Raw genomic sequence first — 16,882 nt, 5'->3', positions numbered from 1 at the left:
TGACAAGGAAAACCATAGGAATAAATGTGTGACTAACAAAGTGGAGAACTAAATTTTCCTGCTGCTTTAGCTTTGGCGACTTAGATCTATAGTGAAGAAGAAAAAATTATCTATATTCCTCTTCTTGAAAATTTAAGGACAAGACACCCCTCCAGAGCTTAAGTGGGTTCTAGCTGATTCTTTTATCTCAATCATAACCTCTGCCATCCCACTTCCAATGTGTTAAGCAGCAAAAGCTAGGGAGATCTATATGTCTTTATCTATCTAATCTGTATATCTGTCTATCTCTGTCATCCATCTATCTATAACTGTTTGAATCATAAGTTGTTTGGTTTTTCATTCTTCTTAGAGGAAGGAAAGTGCTGGTTTCCTTATCTTCAAGCCAAATTGAGGGAAAGGGCTGCAAAAGAATCCCTCTTAGAGAATGGAGATGTTTGTGTGAAAGAGAATTCCCAGGTGGATATTTGCTTATACAATGAGCTTGCTGATCTACCTTCTATGCCTATTGAACAAAAGAAAAGAAATTGGTGAAAAGCTGACAGGTTGGAGAGAGGGAGAGCTGTTTAGTTCAAACAGTTTGGTTAGTCAATGATGTAAGTTTCCTATGCGTCAAATGAATACCAAAGAAATTACTCAGGCTTGGCCACAGGAAAAGACAATCGGACACGTTATAGCATGTGCTGTCAGGGATGGGAGCAGACAGGCAACTACAAAAGGTTGAGCTTCTCTTTTATCAGGGAATTGTGCAGTGAGAAGCCATTCTCCTCACTCTTGGCCTTTGCAAACAACTCATTTGTTCTCATGGGAGAATCAACATGTTCCATACCTGACAAAAGGGAGGCACCAGTGACCAGACAAAGGTTTGCAAAGAAAGCAATAACTTCCAGGAGAGGACTGTGACCTTTCACCTCATCCCAGCCCTAACTCACCACAGGAAACAGGATCTAAAGGTAAAAGGAAGAGGACAAGATATAAAATAAGTGATAATACCTTCTCTACTCCAAGTGCTGAAGTAAGTAGAGGAATGAATCTGAAAGTGCTGGCATTCCTTTAGCATGCTCTTCCCTATCCTCCAAGTCTCTCTGGCCACTACTCAGAGGCACCTTGGGTGAGTGAATGGAGAGAATGAGATAAGAGTTTTAAATTGAATTGGATCGAGTTTTTAAATACTAGAAGTTATAAGAAAACTAGAGGCTCTGCTTAACACGCTCTTTGAGGAGAGAAAGAGACTTGGCAGTGTGTGTTTTAAGGCAGTAATTAGAAAAAGAAAAGTCTTCTGTTTTTGCTTCACCAACTTTAGAATGTTCTATAAAATGCTTACTCAAGCAAGAACTCCCTTGCCCTCAGCACAGAACTCCCTGCATAGCTGTGGCTTGTGCTCCTTCCTACTCCCTAATGGGACATCTAAGAGAATTCTTTGAGTGAATAGGATGGCGCTGAAGTCCCGGGAGAACTGTTTGAAGATAAGGCTGGACTTGCATGCCTGATGAACTTTCCCTTTGAGGATAAGAGGTTGTCTCTTGAATCTCAATTAGTCTCAGAGGAAAGGAAGCCATTCTCATTCACAGACATTACATTCTTTTTAGAAAGAGTTCTTTTGAGGAAGCAATTAGAGTAACAATTTGATACACAGATCAGAATTGATTTGTAGTTCTTATAAACAGATATGTATTCACACATTTATATATATTTATATCTAAAAATGAACTCCTCCTTTAGTTAAGTATTTAGGTGTTATTAAATTCTGTCTCCTGAAGGACTAATATAGAATAATCTAATTTAATAGCCATCTGCAGGGTTTTGCTTCTAATCTTTGTGGAGCTGGGTACAGGGAGGGATAGAAGTAGTTATGGAAATGGACTCTATTTTGGCTCCTTAGTTACCATGTTTCTGTCTTTCTCTTCTTATCCTAGATACATACCTGACTTGTTCCTTGTAATTTTTTTTTGAACCGTGATGCAGTGTGCTGAGGTTTGAGAGAGCTGGTGATTACTTACCACACGTATAACCATAAAGCAAGTTTTTTTTTTTTAAGGAAAAAAATGGAACTGTCATTGTCTGATTGTCCTTGAATTGGCATCTAGATTTTATCAAGCACAACTCCACAAAAGGGCTGTTTATCAGACCAAATGCTACAATGTTCACCTCTTTAATTCACCTATGGCAAAATCCCTGTGATCAAAACCTAGCTCAGCCCGTGGTCCCCAACTTCCTTCTGAGCACATAAGTACCGCTTCTCAGATGGAAGAGCATCTCCTGCTGTGGAGTACCAGCACTCCTTAGCATTTTTATTCAAGAGAATTTTTATCTGAATGCAGTCTGAAGCACTTCTGATTCTTTCATCAAGGTCTTAAAACACAGTGGGTTCTTTGAATGTATCCTTTCTTCTTAAAGTAACACAAAATTGAGCCAGCACTCAAACTCACATTATTTATAACAGACGTTCTTCAGGCCTTAGAAAAATAAAACTAGATAAATGAACTATGTTGAATTTATATATCTTATTGTTGTTTTCATTGCTACAAAAAGGAGAATTAAAGGCAACAGCCTGTATTTCACTAAAATATCCAAATAACTTCCTTATCCCAGAAAACTGAGAGATTAACCAAGGGAGTCTTGGAGCCGCAGAACACCCACATCCCTTAAATTTCCTGTGTGGTCCACATACCTAACCAATAAAAGGACCTGAGGGATCGGGTGGGGATCTTGTCAACCATGCAGATTTTTGGGTCCCATCTTACAACTATTAGAAGTACAATACAGGAATCTGCATTTTAACAAGCTCAGTAGATGGCCACTAACGTTTGAAAGTCTTTGAAAGCAATAATTACTGCATGTAACCAGAGGTCCCCATGAACTGCTCCTCCTTAGGCCTCCACTAACAATAAGTTGTAACAGCAAAGAACCACTTGACTTTCCCCCACACAGATTAGTGTTTTTTACTTCCTACCTCTGCCTATTCTGTCCCCCCTTCTGTTAAGCCTATTTTGCTTGTATTCATTTTTTAATCTAAACTCTTCTTTGACAACATCTCCTACCCGGACTCTTTCCTAATGACCCTGGGACAGTACCGTCCCTGCCCTATATTTCAAGGCTAATTACCCAGCTCAAGCCTGTACTTATCATGTTTCATGTTAACTGTATCAATCTTCCTTGTAGAAAATGTGTATCTCTTGAAGGCAGATATAACGTCACATAGATTTTTTTTTTTCAATTTCAGCAGCTAGCACAGTATCTTAGGCATAGTAGCAGAAACTAAATGTTTATTTAATTAATTAAAAAATGAATAATAAATAGTAGTGGAGAGGCACTTAAAATGGGGTTAGAGCCTCAAAATTATACTAAAAACCTTTGGACTAAATATTCTACCCACCTGACTTTTCATCTATTTCTGTCTTCACTAAACCAATGGGAAAGAGAATATAAAATGTTTAAATAAACATTCCTTTTGGAAAAATAATAAATCTATTGTGGAAGTAATTATTAACTAGGAATTTAACAATTTGAATTTGAGTCTCAGCTCTGCCACCACCTAGTCCATGTTTCTGATCAAGTCATGATCATAAGTCAAAACTCCATCATAAGTTGAGGAGCATCTGTGTGTCAAAGAAAAATTTCTCTGTCAGAGTTAAACAGGTAAGCAAGACTATTTGAGACTATTGTAAAGGAGAAGAAAAATTGAACTCAACTCCTTTGAAAGAGAGACAAGGTTTTTAAGCATTGGGGTGAGCTAGTAGAAAAGTACTGGAGCATGTTAGGGGGTAGGTTGGCCAATGTGATTAGATCATTTATGTTTGATAATTGGAGCTTATTGAAGTTAGCTTCCCACTCTCCCACAGAGAGACTGGAAAATAAGGGTGCTTCAAAGGGATGGCTCCCAGGTCATTGAAAAAGACGTTCCTGGGTCGTAAAACTAGTAAGAGGCTGGGAGAAAATTTACATTTCAAAGGTACAGAGGAAAAAAACAAACAAACAAGTTTTCTAAACTAAATGCTTTAGGAAAGGAAGGTGGGAAGGAGGGTCTTGAATCGGGAAGAAGCCTGTCTAAATTTAGTTAAACTAAAGTTTATCTCAGTCAACTGAGATATAAACTATTCTATTTTTCCACTAAAACCTAGGAATTTATTACTTTTACTTGCTAAAATTATCCCAGTTCACATACTTAGGTGAGAGGAAGACCCAAACAAATAATTCATCTCAGCCCTTTTCTCAGTGTAGTGATATACTGACTGTTGGACAATACCTACTTAATTTTATTAAATTAAAATACTTTTTTCAAAGGGTTGCATATTCAATCTTCTTTCATTTTTTCCTCTAAATATTCACCTTTACCTTCAACCTATGTGGAAACTTGAACATCAACCAGTTTTGAAAATCACTCCTACGATAGCCAAGAGCTCCGGGTTCTATTTTCTCTTGTTTCTTGTGATATTTCACAGACCCTTCCATTTTAGCACTGAATCTCATTAACTTTCCACATGAAACTCCTCCCTGTTCCATGTTTCCCATTTTGGTGAATGGAATCACCGTCCACCCTGTTGCACATGCCAAGGGCTCAAGGACCAGTTTAGACTCCTTCCTCTGACTCACTCTTTGCACGTCAATAAATGCTTTTGATTTGCCTTCCTAAATACCTTGCATATTCTGCCTATCTCTGCTACAGCCTTATTTCAGAATCTGATAATGCCTTTCCTAGATAGTTGTAACAATCTTCTAACTGATCTCACTAAATCCAGGTGTACTGCTGCAATCCATTTTACATGAAAGTTTCGTTTAAATGAAAATCTTATCCTTTGTCTATATATGTGTGTGTGTGTATATATATCCTTTGTCAACAACTTTTCAATTGCCGTGGTTCACTTTCCGTACTGGAGCAAACCAGGTCCTTTTCTAATTTTCTCTCATCACTTCTTTATTCCCCAGAAAAGGTAATTGCATTACTTTATGCTAACTCAATCCTCTATGCATTTGCATATGATGTTGCTTTCATTTACAATATCCTCCCTCAGTTTTTCTCTTGGTGAATTCTGACTCATTCTTGATTTCATCCTCTTTAATCTTCAAATTAAACAGAATCTCTTCCATGAAACATTTATTCATTTCCTTTTCTAGGCCCCTTATACTGTGGACATACCTTTGTTATAGAACTTGACATTTTTACGTTTTGTTAATGTTTCTGTCTTTTGCACCATGGGCACTGGGAGGAAAGGAAAAAGACTATCTTAATGTCAGTTGGAAAGAATTTTTCCAGAGTCAGACTGCCTTTGTTCAAATCCTTGACAGTTCAGATGCAAATTATTTAAATTCCTTACACATCAGTTTTCTTATCTATAATAGTGTACTTATCTGGCTAGATTATTTTGAGCATTATATAAAATAATCTAAGAGTGCCTAACACAGAGAAAGCATTCCATAAATGTTCATTAGTAGAAGTAGTACAAATGCCACACAGGCACACACCTGTCAGACAATGGTATGTTGAAGAACTGAAATATAAATGAATAAAAGATGAATGAATGAATGGGACTTTGAAAGTGCTTCTTTATGGCCTTGGTCCCCTTTTTGCTTTCTGTATATCCCAAATTTTTCTTGTTCAGCCAAGAGTAGTTATTGTTTTTTAGAGAAATCCTTTTTGAAGTGTAGTATCTTCACACCTGGAGATACACAAGCTCATTTTTGGTTAAAAAAATGTATAAGAATTTCTTAAATTTCAGTAGGTACATAATTAACTACATAGGCAATATATGGATATGGCAATATTGTTAAGTTTGGATAACTTTTTTTTTTAGTTGTCTTTTACTCGTATTGCAGTTAGATTTCTTTACAGATAAAATATTTGTAATTAATAATATTTTTAGGCAGTGCGCAGTGGCTCATGCCTGTAATCCCAGCACTCTGGGAGGCCAAGGCAGGTGGATCACCTGAGATCAGAAGTTCAAGACCAGCCTGGCCATGGTGAAACCCCGTCTCTACTAAAAATACAAAAAATTAGCCGGGTGTGGTGGTGCGTGCCTGTAATCCCAGCTACTAGGGAGGCTGAGGCAGGAGAATCGCTTGAACCCGGAGGCAGAAGTTGCAGTGAGACGAGATCGTGCAATTGCACTCCAGCCTGGGCAACAAGAGCAAAACTCCATCTCAAAGAAAAAGAATAAATACATAATAATAATAATAACATTTTTAGGTTTCTGTTCCAAAACTCTGGGCAGCTTTTTTTTTCTTCAGCTGTTTTTTTTGTTTTGTTTTTCTACATTTAGTCTCTCCTTTCTCCTGCATGTTATCTATTCCATGCTCTTCCACTGTTGCTACACCATGGCGTCTCCTTACTGACATTTTCCTCTCATGTGCCTGAGAGTCACTTTAATCATGAGACTTTTGCTGACCGACCCATATAAGCATGTCTCTCCCCTCTTGGTGGCAGACCTTCTAGAGAGTTGGTTCCTATACTTTTGGAAGAATAATTTTGGGAAATTCCAACCCTTTAAGTGAGAAAGTAGCTACTTCAGAAAATGTCATAAGTAGGAGAAGAACCACAAGCAGGGTCACTATACCAGAGAGTCATTTTAGGAAACAAACAGCAATCAATCACATCTTTAGGCTACTTCTTCACTTTAAAGACCCCTTCTAACTCTGCCTCCCTCACATTTTGCACTGAGTGGCTAGTCAGAATGCTTCTCAGTACTTTACTTTTTAATTCTTTATGGCCCATTACTCAATTGTTAATTTTATGACTAATTACCTCGTCTAATGATGATTAGGTTGAATGAATGAATACTTTTCTGGAACAATATGAGTTGCTGACATAATAAAGATTTATGTCAGAAATACTCCATATTTTGGGGCTTTCTGTCACTAAAATACTTAGCTCTGTCTTGTAAAATATGGTAATTTAAGTGACTATTATGCACATAATTTCATTTTTGAAATACATAACCCTACAGGAAACCCATTATGAGTCATCATAACTAGGAAGAGTAAATAATCCTCATAAAAATGGCCTCCTTTAAAATTAGCTTTTTCAGAAACAAAATTAAATTCTTCTAAGGAAGAAAACTTAGTTTTTACGAGAGTTCTCTGTCATACAAATAACATCTTTTGACAATTTCACATAGAAAATGTTTTACTAAAAATGGAAATTTTACAGTAATGTTTAATTCCTAGGCCAATTTATAAATATTTACTATTTCATTTGGGTTCCATCAAGTTATTTAAAGAATAAAAAGGAGTAAAATAGTGTTGAGCAATTGTTTTCAGAAATTCTGTAAGGCAAAACAGAAAGAAATAAGCTAGGAAAAATATAAACCCATGAGTAAGAGTTTAAATGGGAAGATTTAAAGAAAATGATGTGATAAGTCACTGGAAATAATGATGTATTAAAAAGTTCATCTAGTATACATTTAGACCTTTTTTCTTTCCTGATAATTTTCAACATCTTAAATACTCTTTCCTCCATTTTCTCTTCTGTGTATACTTCCTGAAAGTAGAGCAGGCTAATGTAGCTGGGCTGCAGAGTGGAGGGGAGTTCTGAGACAAGGCTAGAGAATAAGCAACAGCTAGATCCTACAGAGCCTTATCAGGAAACACAGAAAGTTGTCACTGAAGGGCATGGTAAGCTTTGTGAATTAAAAAGAAAAAAAAATCACTGTATCTGTAGCATGGAGAATAGTGTAAATGCAGAGACCAGTTCAGAGGTTATTTCTATACTTCAAGGATGAGATGATGTTATTTGAAACTAAGATGAAATCCATAGAGCTAGAGAAATAAGAGTGAGCTTGAGGATGGGTTGGATATGGGAGTAAATGGTAAAAATAATGTAAGTATGAAAACTGAATACTTCTAGCTTTCCAGTTTATGCAACTGGACAGATGGTGGTTTCATTTACCAATACAGGAAATAATGGAAGAGGGTCAGTACTAAGGCTTTGTTTTGCAAAAGTTGACTTCAAAGTGATTTTAACACTTTTCAACCTACTGACCTTAGGCAAGTTGCTGTCTCTAAAACTTGGTTTACAGGTCTCCAAAATGAGGCGTTTACACTAAATGACCTAATCACTTACTAGAACTACAATGCTATCATCGTGGTTTCAATTGTGTGTGAGCTTAGGAAAATCGGAGGATACAATATTTGAAATGATAAACAGAATATTTAAATTTGATATTAAAAAGAAAAGAGATCAAAATACAAATCTAAGAAAGGGGCTAGATGTCTAGGAAATGGTATGATGAAACTATAATTTGGAGGACCTTATTCTGACAGCTGGACTAAAGTAAGAAAGAAAATAGCAGATGAGAAATAAGGTAAAAAGCTGAATCAATGAAGGCTTGAATTATAGTAGTGACTCTGGAAGATGGAAGCACAAACTGTTAGTGTATAAGATGAATTAGTAGAATTTGATAACATAAGTAAGAAAATAAAAGAGAAAGAAACCAAAGCTAACCAACTTGGGTTTTCTTTCAAGCTTTGAATACAAAGATGACGATGGAGAGACAATATATGTAAGGGGTATTATTCAGAGACTTAAGGAGGAGCAGTTTATTACCTGACATGCTAAATGTAGCTGTTTCATATTTTGAAAAGTAAATTACCTTTTTAGAAAAATAATCATTTAACAGAAGTAATTGACTAGATGTACTATTGCTTTCAAAAATAGTATTAACTATTTAATAAGGATATGCAGAGATTTGTTTTTAAAAGTGTTAGTATTAAGAATAATATCTGTGATTTATCTTGAATGTTTTATTCTTACTTGTTGTCTGATTTAATTTTTCAGCCCCATGTGGTGGCCATTTTTCAGCTCCCAGTGGAGTGATTCTCTCACCAGGATGGCCAGGATACTACAAAGACTCTTTGAATTGTGAGTGGGTGATTGAAGCTGAACCTGGACACTCTATCAAAATTACATTTGAAAGGTCTCACAAATATTTTTCCTACTTTTAAAGAAAATATTATCTAAAAGATTAGTTGACATTCTCTTTTGCATTTACCAAATGAATGTTTAATTTTATTGTAATAGTCAATTGCTGTGCTTTGAATGCTTCCATCTGTTTGCCCCCTTTTAACCTTTCAGCCTGTTTCCAAGTTAATTTTCTATTTGTTTAATGCTGTATCAGTACTATTGAAATATGCAAGATCGACCTTTTTGCTTTATGTACTACTAAGATATGAACATGTGACCTTTAACTTAATGAGTTTAGTTGTCCTATACTTTGAAGGGCCTGTGAATTCTGCTCTGCTAGGTTTCAAGAGGCAGAAATGCTGTGAATACATTCAAATCAACACTGTAGTGCAGTCTAAGACACTTAGGCACACTATCCATATGCTTTCACCTGTAAGTCCTTCTGAAAATGACTGTCATGTAGTATGTAGTAATGGTGGAACAATTGACCTTTTATTTCCCCTAGAAAAATTAGTATTACTGATCAAATAAACTATATTGTAAAAGGCTATAATATTGTATATTTAAACCTTAAAAGAATGAAACTTCTCTTATGTTATTGAATCACAATTTACAAATCAAAATAGATTTATCTATATAATCTCTCAATTATATCATTGACTTCTCTCATCTCCCAACCCCTTTCTTAAAAAAACAAACAGATGAACAAAAAAACTTATTTAAGCATTAGATCCACATGAAAAACATATAAGTACAGCAGAATATATTTATTATTGACTGAAGATTGAATTTTACAAACCTAACATGATTCTTTCCTAACTCAAAAGGTCCTTCATTGAATTTGTCTATCCATGCTAGTGTTAACATTTGCATGGGAGAGAACAGATTCCACTTTGAACAGAGGTAAAGTATTAAACATTTCACATGGGTTCATTCTACTGTTAAAACAAAAACCTTAGACAACTTAAATTTAACCACGTTTATTTGAGCAAAGAACCATTCATGAATCAGGTAGCACCTTGAATCAGTAAATATGAAGAGCTTCACATGGCAAGTGGGCAGAAAGTATTTATAGAAAAAAAAAGGAAGTGACATACAGAAACAGCTTGATTAGTTACAACTTGGCATTTGACTTATATAGTTATGATCTGATCAGTTGGTGGCCTGTTACTGACTGAAGCTTGGTTTCTGTAATCGGATGACACTCAGCTATTTATTACAAGATTATACTCTTAGTTAGGTTGCCATTTCTTATGTGGGAATTCAAAGTATACAGGAGGTTTTAAGCTAAACTGAATTTAACGCTATCTTGTTATAATCTACATGGTTTACTAGGGCTATGTTAGCTTTCTATATTAGTTAGGGCTGCCATAACCAAGTGTCACAGACTGCGTGAGATGAAAAACAGAAACTAATTTTCTCACAGTTCTGGAGGCTAGAAGTTCAAGATCAAGGTGTCCACAAGAGAGTTTATTCTGGATTCTCCTTTTGCCTTGTAGATGGCTGTCTTCTCCATTTATCTTCACGTGATTTTCTCTGTGTGTGTGTTTATGTCCTGGACACCAGTTACATTGGATTAGGGTCCATCTATATGATCTCACTTTACCTTAATTACCCTTTTAAAGTCTCTTTCTCCAAATACTGTCACATTCTGAGTACTACTAGGGATTAAGATTTCAACATAGAAATTTGGGGGAACACAATTCAGCCCACAACAATGATTGACACATTTTTAAAAATTTTCATTTACATTCATTTGGCATTTCGTTGTTGTTGTTGCTATTCTGTTAAAACCATATCCCCTATTTATTGGTTTACATGACTTATGTTGCCATAGCAATTTTAGAAAGCTTGAAAAGCATCTTAGTTATTCATTATTAAATCTTTTTCCAATATAGTTGTTCCATGAATGTTGAACTAAAATTAACCAACCTTAGTTTAGCACACAGAATTATATTTGGTTTGGAATACATGATAAAGCATGATAGGTATTGATTTGGAACAATAAGACAAAGATTTCATCCATATTTTTCGGTTTTTAAATTTAGTATTTTACATTTGAAAAACAAGCGTATTTGTCAATCTATCAGAATTAATCTCATATATATTTATATAATATGCCAAGTACATAATTTTCGTATTTCTTGTTTTGGACTAAACATTATTTTGTATCAGGAGGTGCAACGGTAGTTGAAAATATGTTATTTTCATATTTTATTTGTATCAGTTCGTAGCATCTATCACCCAGATGACTCTCACCAGTCGTTATCCTTCAATATTCAAGTAAAAAGACTTCACCGCCATCCCACATACAAGGGAAATCTACTCTCCCCTTCAATTTTCAAAGAATGCCAGGGGGTGCTTTTGTTCACTTCTGGACTTATGTCCTGTCTCCAGAATCACCCTACATAATAGAGACTGAGGCTGCTGCACTCTCTCAACGCTACTCTATTCATTTGCATCGCTTTCTTTCATTCTCATGAAAACCATAATGCAGGTGACAATGAAAGAAGATTATTGCACAATCCAGAGTCATTTAAGATTGAATAAGCCTACACTGTTCTAAATTTTCTTGATAACTCTCATCACAGGAATAATTGCTTGCATCTCTCCAATCCCCTCTCTTATCCCAAACTGTTCTTCATTTTTTTTAAATTATACTTTAAGTTTTAGGGTACATGTGCACAATGTGCAGGTTTGTTACATATGTATACATGTGCCGCGTTGGTATGTGGCACCCATTAACTCATCATTTAACATTAGGTGTATCTCCTAATGCTATCCCTCCCCCCTCCCCCACCCACAACAGGCACCAGTGTGTGATGTTCCCCTTCCTGTGTCCATGTGTTCTCAGCGTTCAGTTCCCACCTATGAGTGAGGACATGTGGTGTTTGGTTTTTTGTCCTTGTGATAGTTTGCTGAGAATGATGGTTTCCAGCTTCATCCATGTCCCTACAAAGGACATGAACTCATCCTTTTTTATGGCTGCATAGTATTCCATGGTGTATATGTGCTACATTTTCTTAATCCAGTCTATCATTGTTGGACATTTGGCTTGGTTCCAAGTCTTTGCTATTGTGAATAGTGCCGCAATAAACATATGTGTGCATGTGTCTTTATAGCAGCATGATTTATAAGCATTTGGGTATATAACTAGTAATGGGATGGCTGGGTCAAATGGTATTTCTAGTTCTAGATCCCTGAGGAGTCGCCACACTGACTTCCACAATGGTTGAACTAGTTTACATTCCTACCAACAGTGTAAAAGTGTTCCTATTTCTCCACATCCTCTCCAGCACCTGTTGTTTCCTGACTTTTTAATGATCGCCATTCTAACTGGTGTGAGATGTTATCTCATTGTGGTTTTGATTTGCATTTCTCTGATGGCCAGTGATGATGAGCATTTCTTCATGTGTCTTTTGGCTGCATAAATGTCTTCTTTTGAGAAGTGTCTGTTCATATCCTTCGCCCACTTTGTAATGGGGTTGTTTTTTTCTTGTAAATTTGTTTGAGTTCGTTGTAGATTCTGGATATTAGCCCTTTGTCAGATGTGTAGATTGCAAAAATTTTCTCCCATTCTGTAGGTTGCCTGTTAATTCTGATGGTAGTTTCTTTTGCTGTGCAGAAGCTCTTTAGTTTAATTAGATCCCATTTGTCAGTTTTGGCTTTTGTTGCCATTGCTTTTGGTGTTTTTGACATGAAGTCCCTGCTCATGCCTATGTCCTGAATGGTATCGCCTAGGTTTTCTTCTAGGGTTTTTATGGTTTTAGGTCTAACATGTAAGTCTTTAATCCATCTTGAATTAATTTTTGTATAAGGTGTAAGGAAGGGATCCAGTTTCAGCTTTCTACATATGGCTAGCCAGTTTTCCGAGCACCATTTATTAAATAGGGAATCCTATCCCCATTTCTTGTTTTTGTCAGGTTTGTCAAAGATCAGATAGTTGTAGATATGTGGCATTATTTCTGAGGGCTTTGTTCTGTTCCGTTGGTCTATATCTCTGTTTTGTTACCAGTACCGTGCTGTTTTGGTTTACTGTAGCCTTGTAGTATAGTTTGAAGTCGGGTAGTGTGATGCCTCCAGCTTTGTTCTTTTGGCTTAGGATTGACTTGGCAATGTGGGCTCTTTTTTGGTTCCATATGAACTTTAAAGTAGTTTTTTTCCAATTCTGTGAAGAAAGTCATTGGTAGCTTGATGGGGATGGCATTGAATCTGTAAATTACCTTGGGCAGTATGGCCATTTTCACAATATTGATTCTTCCTACCCATGAGCATGGAATGTTCTTCCATTTGTTTGTTCTTCATTTTTAATCTCTTCTGCATCTAGAATCTTCAGTCCTCATTTCCCCATTCCCTGTGCTCCTTCTGGTATATAGCAGAGTAAGTCTCAAAATACCTATTACTTTATTATGCAGAGCGATTTAACTATTTGTTTTTCTGGGTGATGTTGGGGAGTAGGAATAGATCTTGCCTTTCTTTTGAAACATACTATTATTATTATTATTATTATTATCAAACAGCAGTGTTTTCTTATGAAGACCTCACCCCTTCCCCACCTTCTAGCTGATTGAAACTGGAATGTTATTTTAAAATAACATTTTCTTTTATTCTCTTATTCATTTTTAAAATACTAAATAAGCCAAAAATAATATGACTAGAAAATTAGTTTACGATTTATGAACACAAAGTGCATTATTATGTTGAAAAGCATCTGCTGATTTGCTAATGAGAGTCATTAATCAACATTAAATAAATCAACACCTAGTATCTTTCAGCTCAAAGTAGGCTACTAAGAGTGGCCCACTTGACGAACAGTTTGATTGCCAAACAATGCCTGCAATTCAGAGGGCATCCATACTCTGACATTTGATTTGGGACTTTTGTTTGAAGGCACTATTTTCTCTGTCCAAAATTCTTAGCATGCATCTGCTATCCTTCCAACAGGCCAATATAGGCCTCTTTGCTGCTTGCCTATCTTGTTTAGATACCTTTAGAATTCTCCAAATGAATTCACTTGTACTGTATAGCCTATATTTGAAATTAGACTGTTTCAAACCTGACTTTCTGGTGAAATCTTTCCAGCCATTTTAATAAAATGTAACACTAGTTAAATAGACAAAAACTTAATTTAATTTCTATAAATAGAGTTACTTAACACATTTTACTCTGCCACTTTCTTATTCTCTTATCTATTGATTAAGACACAAATCTTTTAAATTAGGCTAGAAGCAAGAAAGTCTAATTGAAAAGTGATTTTCAATGTAGGATTTGTGCACAGGAACAATAATCAGTCTTGTGCATAGATCAGAACAGGCCTTGGGTGAGGAATGTTTCCTACAGTTTAAAGATTTTGGCTTCTCCCCATGGACATCACCAAGCCAGACTTGTCAACTGTGCCTCATTTCTTAATCCTGAAATTACCCACTCAAATAAATTATAATCTCATGGTTTCTTCCACTTCCCTAAAACCAATCACTAAAAAATCATTCTTTGTTAATTGGCCCAAACACTGGAATAATCAGGAGTTACAATGCTTTAAGAATTTATTAATGGTATTTTCAGTATTTTAGAATAAACAGAGCACATTTATATCACATATTTCTTTTGAATCTACCTTATATAAATAAAATAAATTAAGTCCCAAATTCTTCCAAATGTTGTAAACTGAAATAAATGCTCCTTTTGGGGCTTGAGCCTTCTATTTGCCTTTCCTTTACTACCACCCCAAATCCTATAAGATTATTGAATTGGAGCTAAGAAAAAAAATCCTTAAATATCTTCTTCCATTTATTCTTCTCTAAAGACCTTTTAAGGATATGAGATATTGGTTGAGGGCTGTCTATACTCCATGTGCTTTGCCAGAAAATTGGTTCTTTTAATAATCTACATCTTACACAGATATCACATGGTTAGCAGTAACTCAGTAGCAAAGGGATGAACAAGGTATTTCAATTTTAAAAATAAGTGAATTTTATCCATTAGGGTAGCAACATAAAATAGTCACTTTGAAATCAGTCATAAATATGTCTGCCACTTCCTTGATCAGTGGCCTTATAATGTCTTGGTGCTTTATTTTTCTCTAAAGATTGTTTTGAGAAATAGAATATCATTTCTAAAGTATCTAACACATACTGGATTCTTGAAAATATCTAATTCTCTTCTGATTTCCAGCCAAACTCTTGTAAGGATACTAGTTGCCAACTCTTTAATAATTCCTCTTATTCTGAGAATATTTTTGTAGAAGCTGGTTCCAAGAAATGATTTATTACAGAGTCATGTCACTTACTTTCCACTACTTGTGAGTCATTTAAATTTGTTGAAAACAAAATTTGTAAAAATCAGATAATATATTTAACATGGTGGCATAGCTATTTTGTAGTTTTTTTCTATATTCTCAAATGGAGAAAATGATTAGAATTAACCTACAGAAAGTAATATTATTTACCAATATATTATTCATTCATTTTCTTTTTGAGATTGTCTCAACAGCTTGTCAATAAAACTACAAGAAATATAATTTCTTGTAAAATACAAAACAAAATAGCAATAACACCAACAAACATGTTTTTAAAACCATTTACCTCTTCTTAACATATCCAAACACTTAACAATTCTTACTCTCAGATCTGCAAAGGAATTTTTGTTTTTGCTTATTCCCACACTTCCTAAATTTTCTCAATATCCAGCAGCTCCTGAGTTTAAGAGGTATTCATTTTACTATCAATCATTCAAAGTGTATTTTTCTGTTCCTTTTCCTATCCTCAGCTCCCTGAATGCATGCTATCACTATCAGTCTTTCAGAGAATATTTTTTTAAGTTAATGAGGACTATCTCAATTTGGTTAGGAAGGGTTTGGATTACATCAAGAATGTTTTTCAAAGACAACAAAAATTGAATAAGATTAGATCCAATTTCATTCATAATAACATTTAGTGCTACCATAATATTTGTTTAGCACATACAATAAATTTAATTTCATAAACAAACACGAGATTGAGGCAATTCATGAGAAATTTATACAACTATTTTAAAATAGAAAGTGAAAGAAATTCAATTTATTGTGTAACCCTATCCCATTTTGCTTGTTATTAGAATGTATTTTTATAGTTCCTCAGGGCAAATCTGCAATGATTTTCTTTTTAAAGATTCACCGGTACTGAACAATGTTCTTTATATCACCAGTTAATGTTGCTATTCTATTAAGAATTAAGTCTCTTTATGTTTCAATTCGAAGTAATCCCTGACTCTTCTGTGCATTTTAATTTGGCTGTTGTCAGCTGACTAGCTATCAAAGTGAAACTCCAATTCCAATATTCACAATAGACTGACTACAAAGCAACCAAATAATAGATTGACAATTTCTTTTTTTTTTTTTTCTTTTGAGACAAAGTCTCACTCTGTCACCCAGGCTGGAGTGCAGTGGTGCGATCTCGGCCCACTGCAACCTTCGCCTCCCAGGTTCAAGTGATTCTCGTGCCTCAGCCTCCCGAGTAGCTAGGATTACAGGCACCAACCACCACGCCTTGCTAATTTTTGTATTTTTAGTAGAGATGGGGTTTTGCCATGTTGGCCAGGCTGGTCTCAAACTTCTAACTTCAGGTAACTCACCCGCCTCCGCCTCCCAAAGTGCTGGAATTACAGGCAAAAGCCACTGTGCCTGGCCTAGATTGACAATTTCTAAGTATCTGATCATTTATTTAAAGAACTTAGTGTTCCTTTATCTTTCCTTCTCTGCACTATATTATTGAATCATTTATGAGACACATACAGTATATTCCAGGTCACAAAATTAGAAGTAAAATACACTTCAAAAATTCACATATACTGTTTACTGATTAATAGGAGGCAGTTGTGCTTCCTGAACAGTATTAAATTATATACTTAATTTTGACTAACATGTCATATGCTATGTTCATAATAATATCAGAGACTGATACGATATAATGAAATAGAGTTTCTAACCTTTTTTGAATCCATTCAATTAGTTCT

General features: G+C 35.3%; 1 protein-coding gene across 1 annotated transcript in view; it reads left to right on the top strand.

Annotated features, from left to right (window-relative positions):
• Window positions 1-16,882, top strand: part of CSMD3 (CUB and Sushi multiple domains 3) — a 1,221,229-nt gene that overhangs the window by 760,848 nt on the left and 443,499 nt on the right. The window contains exon 17 of the mRNA XM_054498903.2: window positions 8,768-8,906. Coding sequence (XP_054354878.2) covers window positions 8,768-8,906 — 139 coding nt within the window. The remainder of the gene's footprint in view (window positions 1-8,767; window positions 8,907-16,882) is intronic.

Source organism: Pongo pygmaeus, chromosome 7, assembly GCF_028885625.2.
Source record: "Pongo pygmaeus isolate AG05252 chromosome 7, NHGRI_mPonPyg2-v2.0_pri, whole genome shotgun sequence".
In the NCBI taxonomy this organism is placed as follows: domain Eukaryota; kingdom Metazoa; phylum Chordata; class Mammalia; order Primates; family Hominidae; genus Pongo; species Pongo pygmaeus.
This window is presented reverse-complemented; position numbering and strand designations above follow the sequence as displayed.